General features: G+C 39.1%; 1 protein-coding gene across 2 annotated transcripts in view; it reads right to left on the minus strand.

The window, feature by feature from the left end:
- PNLIP (pancreatic lipase) overlaps positions 1-6553 on the minus strand; it is a 20634-nt gene extending 14081 nt beyond the window's left edge. The window contains exons 1-5 of one of the 2 annotated variants that reach the window (XM_010859288.1): positions 6534-6553; positions 6376-6421; positions 4660-4814; positions 3807-3929; positions 1810-1944 (exon numbers count right to left, since the gene is read on the minus strand). In XM_010859288.1, coding sequence (XP_010857590.1) covers positions 1810-1944; positions 3807-3929; positions 4660-4814; positions 6376-6421 — 459 coding nt within the window. In that variant the 5' untranslated portion in view covers positions 6534-6553. Of the gene's footprint in view, positions 1-1809; positions 1945-3806; positions 3930-4644; positions 4815-6375; positions 6422-6533 lie in introns of those variants that run through there. The other variant, XM_010859287.1, reaches the window with a different exon arrangement.
- Between the last annotated feature and the right edge of the window lie 2227 nt (positions 6554-8780).

Below are 8780 nucleotides of genomic sequence, written 5' to 3' on the forward strand. Positions count from 1 at the left end.
TTGCTTTTTTGATGATCCAACGGATGTTGACAATTTGATCTCTGGTTCCTCTGTCTTTTCTAAATCCAGCTTGAACATCTGGAAGTTCATGGTTCATGTACTATTGAAGCCTAGCTTGGAGAATTTTGAGCATTACTTTGCTAGTGTGTGAGATGAGTTCAATTGTGCGGTACTGTGGCCACTTCTGACTGAAAAAGGTTACTAATCATTCAGTTCAGTTTAGTTCAGTTCAGTCACTCAGTCGTGTCTGACTGTTTGCGACCCCATGAATCGCAGCACGCCAGGCCTCCCTGTTTATCCCCAACTCCTGGAGTTCACCCAAACTCACGTCCATCAAGTCAGTGATGCCATCCAGCCATCTCATCCTCTGTTGTCTCCTTTTCCTCTTGCCCCCAATCCCTCCCAGCATCAGAGTCTTTTCCAATGAGTCAACTCTTCGCATGAGGTGGCCAAAGTACTGGAGTTTCAGCTTTAGCATCATTCCTTCCAAAGAAATCTCAGGGCTGATCTCCTTCAGAATGGACTGGTTAGGGAAGTGCAAATCAAAACTGCAGTGAGACAATACCTCATACTTGTCAGAATGGCTATTATCAAAAAGACAATAGATACTGAGTGTTGGCAAGGATATGGAGAAAAGGGAATCCTCAAGTATGTCAATGAATGGACATAGGGAATGTAAATTGATACAGCCACTATGGAAAATAGTATGGAGGTTCTTTAAAAAATTAAATACAGAACTATCATACGGTCCAGCAATTCCACTTCTGGGTACTGTTTCTAAGAAAATGAAAACATGATTTCCAAAAGATATATGCGTTCCTATGTTCATTGCAGAATTATTTACAATAGCCAAGCTATGGGAGCAACCCAAGAGTCTATCAATAGGTACATAAAGAAGATGTAGTACAGACATACTGTGTTTCATTGAGCTTTGCTTTATTGTATTTCACAGATGCTGTGGTTGTTTTTTGTTTGTTTGTTTTTTACAAGCTAAAGGATTCTGGCAACTCTGCTTTGAACAAGTCTAACTGCGCCATTTTTCCAACAGCATTTGTTCACTTTGTGTTTCTGTGTCACTTTTTGGTAATGGTCAGAATATTTCAAAATTTTTATTATTATAGTATTTCTTATGGTGATCAGTGACCTTTGATATTACTACTGTAATTGTTTTGGGGTGCCACAAACCATAGTCATGTGGATGGTGAATTTAATCAATAAGTGTTCTGCTGTGTCCACGAACCAGACATTGCAATTATATATACTGGCACATGAAACTATTGGAATATTGTGTGTCAACTTTACTTCAGTTTTTAAAAAAAGTAAAAGAAAAAAAAGAGAGAAAAGAAAAGAATAATGAAAGCAATTACTTAAGCTTTTTCAAGTTTCATATTTTCTAAGTTTTTAGTTAGCAAATCAGGTTAACTTGTTATCACTGTGCTTCTCTTCAAACAAACAAACAAAACCCCTAGTTTAATTATCATGTCAACTTGGCTTAATAATTGGTTATGTTAAAAAAACTAACAGTGGAATTCAGTAGATAGACCTTACCTGGTTTGCTTGAATAATAGCACTTAAAATTAGTTTAATTTCAACTTAATGGGCGATGAATTGATGAAGTTAAAATTGATTTAATTGATGAAGCTTAAATCAAGATTCTTTTTTTTTTTTTGCATTTTTCTCTTCAATCAAGGAGAATGCAGCTCTCAGTAGAAAAAATATTTTATCAATTCTCATACATGCAGCAATTTGGGGGGAAGAGAATTCAGACAGCCATGTGCATGGGCTTTTATGTAACCCAGAGTTCATTACCTTAAGAACATCCACTAAATACGCCACCTCCGCACCCACGATCCGGATGTTCTGTGTGGCTTGTGTGTATCCTGTGTGGGAGCCGCCTTTCCAGTCCACACAGATGCAGTTCACGCTTTCCACGCTGAACAGGTTCTGGTGGGAGGGACACCGTAAATCGGTAAACAATTCAGGATCTTAACTAACTCCTAATTAATACTCTGGAACTCTAGGATCCACTCTCTTCTTGACCTACACAATATCATGCTCACTTTTTAACCCGAAGTCAGTAAACAAAACTTCTGTTAAAGTTACAGAATACTTTTTAAAGCTTAACACTGGCTCTAAACTAGAGATTTGGCCATAATGGGAAATGGATTCTTGGGATGTCTACACAATAGATGCATGGATGTTTGTTTTGGGGAAAGGTGCATAAAATGTGGTACAGTGGTTTGTCTCATTAGCGCATCATCAGCTTCACAAGACTACATTGTCTCTTACTAGAATGCACCCCAGGACATCACCTGTCTTGTCCACTGATGTATCCTCAGTGCCTCAGACAGTTCCTGGCATATAGTAGGTATTTAATAAATATTTACTAAATAATGGAATAAGTGAAAGACTGTGTCAGGGCCCTTTAAATAAAGATACTGAAGGCAAATGAATAGGCTTTTCCATGATAGAAAGATAAATCTAAGTTTTTGTATGAATGTGTTTTATTGTACATCACTGAAGTTATTTCACATAAAAATACAACCTTCCAGATATCTACTGGATGTGAGGATCATTGATAGTTTCATGAATGCTGGACTTGGCAGAAATTTTGTTTATTTGTGTATGTATTTATGCATAGCCTCACCTTTTTGCCAAGAAGAATTTGAGAATGAAGCAATCTTAGAATCCATCTCCAACTCTTTCATTTTACAGAAAGTAAAATCCAAAGAGGGGCAACAATTTGCTAGTGTCCTGGTTAGCCGAGGATAGAGTCAGAACTGGAATTTAGGGCATTTGTTCTTCTAATTTAACCTACTCACTCCTCCATCTTGATGCCCAAAGCCAATCAAATGCAAGAAAAACACAGCTGCCTTTGGGATCTCAAAAATAAACTATACATATATCTGAAAATCTACATACCTTTGGAGCTGAGAATGGTAAACTTATCTTTTCTTCACTGTAGTATATAAATCTATTACTTACCCTCCCTCCTCCCCCAGCTCAATAATCAACTATAAAGTATTTTAGAAGACAAGTTGTGGCCTTACTGATTATTTCTAATCTTAACTGCCTTCAGGATCAGTCAAAACTCTCTTGAAGTTAATTCAGCCTTTAATTTGAGTCATAGACAGGCCTGAAATAAGACCTCTAAAGAAAAGACCGCATCTTGGTGCCACAGTTGGCCACAAAAGCTTGATGAAGAAATGAATCAACAATAATGTTCCTCCAGCACTAGCAGTTACTCAGAAAATGTACTCTGTTTGATTTTCTGTCCTTTAATTCTTCATTATCACAGGGCACATAGCCAAAGACAAATTCAAGAAAATAGGATCACTACTGTTGAAACAACAGGAGCCAGAAATGAAAATCTACACAGTTTTTCAAGCTATCGCCACTATAGGAGATCAACGAGTAGCAAGTGAAAATCATAGGAAAATAATTAGTTTGGGCAAAATGAGTTATCTTAGTTCTTCACAGAGAAATCCAAGCCTATTGAAGAAATGAAAGCTATCGACAATGCAACAAATGCTGCATCAGTATGGCAGCATCTGTTGTGAAAATTTTGAAATATCTCTGTATTAGTTACTAAATAATCGCTACTTAGAGCCACCACATGCCTGCCAGCTTTGCTGGTCTGACCTGCACCCTGTTTCACCTCCTGGACCTCCTCTGGGAACCCCAGGCCCAGTGAGGTCAGAGGAGACTCCAACCTCCTGCTGACAGGAATCTGTCCTGACTGTTGGGGCCTTGCCTTGTTAATTACAACTCTGGAAACAACTTCCTTAATAGATTTACAGTCCCACCTTGCAAATACTCTGCAGCCAGTTTTCATCTCCCTTGTCTATGAATCCATGAATAACAAAGCGGGTTTTTCTATTTGTTTTGAAATTGGAGCTTGCGATGGTTGATTCATCTGCAATGATTTCCTGTTTGGGGGAGAAAAATGTCTAATGTCAAGTTTCTGCCTGTACGAGGAGGGAAGTGGCAGGTGGGAGAAGACTACTGAGTCTCGGGGTCCTTGGGAGTAAAGAGTCTCTCATTACAACCAAGCTATTTCCAAACATTACCAAGTCACTCCTTTCCAGATGTCATAAAATTTTTGCATTTGCTCCACTTGGGTAATGTATCTGCTATAATATTGGAGGCAGAGGATGAGATGATTAGAGAGCATCACGGACTCAATGGACATGAATTTGAGCAAACTCCGGGAGGTGGTGAAGGACAGGGAAGCCTGGAGTGCTGCAGTCCATGAGGTCACAAAGAGTTGGACATGACTTAGAGGCTAAACAACACCACCACAATACTGGTGGTGGGGTCTTGTCTTTGACCAATGGAAAACTACATATGTATGTATTTTATAGATACAAAATATGTTAGGAGATTACACATAACATCTGGAGATTATATATAATAACCATTTTTAGACTATTGTATTAAATGCACCATAGAGGTAGAATAAGAATAATACTAAGTAAATGGATACTTTAAACAAGTTACCAAACAAGACTTTAATAAACAAGTTAGATGAAATAACACTTAAGCTCTCTGCCCTAAAAATCTCCACTGTGTGACTTGTTCTTTTCAGAAGACAAAATTCAGTATCCTTATTACATGAAACAGATGAAACTTAGTTCTGAAAACAATGAGTGTTCTTACTTGAAAGTTGTTTGGGTTCTCATTAGTGTATAGGAGGAAGCGAGTGTTGACTTCTTCTGGAGACCAAGGCAATACTTTGAGGGGTCTTTCTATAATTCCTGCCCAAGGGGAATCATCACTGAAGCAGCCAAGTCTATCGTAGCAGACTTCTTTTCCTGCAATCACACAGCAGTGTTAGTTTCGCCAGAATGCTCTTTTTAATGGTCTCCCTGCCAATGTTTGAGTTAAATTACTTTTTGTGACATGTTTTCTTCCTCCACATCCTCAGATACCTTCTTATCCACACACTCACAAAACTACTTCAACACACAACATCCCAGCTAAGGACATGCTGCTACTTCTTGTTTCTACCACGTAGGACCGCCTCACTCCCCTTCTGTCCCTGTCCGGTCCCATGCTAGGGCTTGATTAAGACTCTCAACTCAGATGTCTTCTTTGGGCCTCCGGTGCCCAAGAAAGGAGTAGCTTTGTGTCCCCAGGCCGTGGAGTAAGGGATGAAGTGCTTACCTTCTTGCAACCGTCTTCTGACTTTGGGTTTGGGGTTGAGAGCTTAAGTTTCATGCAAATGTCCAAACTTTATATATCTACCTGGGTGAGTGTTTAGGTCTCACCCTATTAGATATATTTAGAGACATCCTAAATTCTTGTGATGAAAAAGGCTGCTCACAAATAATCAAATATAAAGCCCATGGTGGGGCTTCTCTGGTGGCTCAGTGGTAAAGAATTCGCCTGCCAATGCAGGAGACAGGGGTTCAATCCCTGATCCAGGAAGATCCCACATGCCATGGAGCAACTAAGCCCACATGCCACAACTATTGAGCCTGTGCTCTAGAGCCCGGGAGCCACAACTCCTGAGCGCACGTACCACAACTACTGAAGCCCCCATACTCTAGAACCCATGGTCCACAGCAAGAGAATCCACAGCAATGAGAAGCCCACACGCCACAACTAGAGAAAAGCCAGTGCAGCAACAAAGACCCGACACAGCCAAAAATTAATTAATTAATTAATCTAATTAAAATAAAAAGACAGTCCATGGTTTGACACAACTCTGCACTTGAATGCTAACCCATAAAAGAACAACGCAAAGGAAGGGTTATCCAGGAGTTACACCATTAACAGTAGGAGTAGCAGTTGTTGTGGGGGCTGCATTCTTGAAAACTTACTATGCACCAGGTACTAGGCAAGATGATTTACATACATTATCATACCTACGTCTCACAATTATCTTACAGTAGGGGTGGTATTATATGCCCAGTTGACAGATGAAGATAGTGAAGCACAGAGAGGTTAAGAATTTTGCTCAGGGAATTACAGTTGTGGCTGGTGGAACCCGGGTTCAAAGTCTACACATGACTCCAAGCTAGGATTGCTAAATTTAGAAAGGAAAATCCAAGTTAAATTGGAGTTTCAGATAAACAATACATTTTTATTGTAAAAATAACAATAAATTTAAATTCTATTTTTTATAATGATAAATTTTATTATTTATATGACTGTGGCATATATTCTTGGTTTTATCTGAAATTCAATTTTAACAGGGTGTCTTAGCTTTTACCTAGCAGCCTTACTCCCAATACCTAGGCTCCTAATCATGGATCTCTCCTACTCACTTATTCCTCATCCTCATAGTGGCTTGAATTCAGCTGTTGAAGTCTTTCTTCCAAGTATTGAGCAGTAAGTCTCTTCCAGCATGACAAAAATATTTTTTCTTACCTACGACTGCTCCCAGCAACAGTGAAAGTGTCCAGATTAGCAGCATCTAAATAAAATTTTAAAATATAATTGAGTCCAGGTAAGTTTTTAAAAGACTGGCATAATTCAAGTCTGAATGGGTAAATTCGAATAAACTAGACAACAAGCTTCAAGCTCACCGTGGCAGTTCTGTTGAGTTCTGCGCACAGCCAGGTAGCACCTAGAGGTCCTTTTATAGGCAAATCTTATCTTTTTGAGCAATGCCATGGAAAAGTGGCATGAGAAAAGAGGAGGTTCCAAGGGTGTATTTCTAATTTTAGTTATAAATAAACCATGACTGATAGAGTAAGTAAAGTTTTCCACCGTAGTTTTTGAAAGATGAGAAAACGGTAGATATGAATCAGTTCAGTTCAGTTCAGTCACTTAGTCATGTCCGACTCTTTGCGACCCCATGAATCGCGGCACGCCAGGCCTCCCTGTCCTTCTGTTTTAATGGGATTATAATGGTTAGAATCATCATAAGTTCATTGTAGTGAAGTTTTTGGTCTATCCCTTTCTTAGTTTACAGTTTTCTGGGCTGGTCTGTGGGTATGTGTGAAACTAAATTGTTTCCACGGATTTGACAGCCATAGTCTTGACAACAAATACTAAGAGCTTACCAGCTCATGCAATTTCATACAATCTTGCCTTACCCTCCAAAACAATGAAATAGAGGCAATTCTTCAAGAGATTTCATTTCTTTGGGGAAAGGTGTTGATATTTTATTTTGATAGTCCATAGGAATAGTTTATTTCTCAACAATAACACGGAAGACAGAATAAATGAACTGATGAAAGGAACTGGGGGTACTTCTAAGAACATAGAGGTGAAATCAGTGACCCTACCACCAAATGAAATTACCCATAAGAGAAAAACCAAATTCAACTTGGAAGAAAATGGTCTGGGAAATATAATATGGAAGAGAAGTAGCATCTATCACCCAATCTATCATTGGGTGATAGATTGCTTAAAATTAATTTTAGAAAGACTGTGATAGGATACCATAATTTTAAGAGACCACAGCATTTGGCCTGACAGCATCACAAATATTGGTTGAATGATTTGAAATAGCCACGTTTGTAGGTCAAAAATGGTCAAATAGTCTAGTTCCCTGACAGAGTTTACAGATAAAGGAAAAAAAAAACACACAAAATGATTTGTGCATGAATAAAATTCAGGAAAGTTGAGCAAGGGAAATATGAACACCAGGACAGAAGTTGCAAGGAAGGAATTCCATGGATGGGAGCTGTGGCAAAGTTCCACTGGATCCTTCCCGTCTCAGCATTTAATCCCATCCTTATGGACTCTTTTCCAATCCTGATGAGGTTGGTTTCTCTCTCCCCTCTAGAAACACTTCCCTTCAGAAGTAGCCTCACGTGACACCCATCACAAGCAGCTGTGGATCAGAAACTCTGACCTGGCTGGGATTCTCCAGGCCATGTCCTATCTCAGTATCTAGCCAGGTTGGCCCGAAACAGTCCCTGAACACATCCCCCTTGAAAGAATGAGCAAACAAATGAGGGAATGAATACAAAAAACAATACAGCTTGAATCATTGCTATAGTAACAACTGCCTACAAAAACTCACAGTAAAGAACTGTGATTTTTAACTATGATTTTCAGTTCAGTCAGTCACTCAGTTGTGTCTGACTCTGCAACCCCATGGACTGCAGCACACCAGGCCTCCCTGTCCATCACCAACTCCTGGAGTTTACTCAAACTCACGTCCATTGAGTCGGTGATGCCATCTGACTATCTCATCCTCTGTCGTCCCCTTCTCCTCCCGCCTTCAACCTTTCCCATCATCAGGGTCTTTTCAAATGAGTCAGCTCTTTGCATCAGGTGGCCAAAGTATTGGAGTTTCAGCTTCATCATCAGTCCTTCCAATGAATATTCAGGACTGATTTCCTTTACGATGGACTGGTTGGATCTCCTTGCAGTCCAAGGTACTCTCAAGAGTCTTCTCCAACACCACAGTTCAAAAGCATCAATTCTTTGGTGCTCAGCTTTCTTTACACTGGAGTTCACTATAAAATAAAATACATTCTGTATGAATTACCAAGTCATTCATACAGAATTTCTAAGTAGGCATTTTAGATACAAATTTAATCCATAATTTAGGTGATCTTTGTTCAGTATAGATTGTAGACTTAGGACTAAAAGTCACTAAGTTCTGAAACAGAGACTAGAGTCCATGGAGAATATTTTAATGAACGGAGATAGGCTCAAATTTTAGAGTGCTTTAGGAAGAGTCAGTTTCCAAAAGTGTTATAAAAGCCAAGAAAGGAATTGTACATAATCAGCAGTCTATCATGTCTATTCCAGATGAATAACTTCCCTTAAATTCAATCTTGTAAAATTTTGTGAACCATATTGTTTCATTCATA

Source organism: Bison bison, unplaced genomic scaffold, assembly GCF_000754665.1.
Source record: "Bison bison bison isolate TAMUID 2011002044 unplaced genomic scaffold, Bison_UMD1.0 scf7180017864456, whole genome shotgun sequence".
NCBI classification, from domain to species: Eukaryota; Metazoa; Chordata; class Mammalia; order Artiodactyla; family Bovidae; genus Bison; species Bison bison.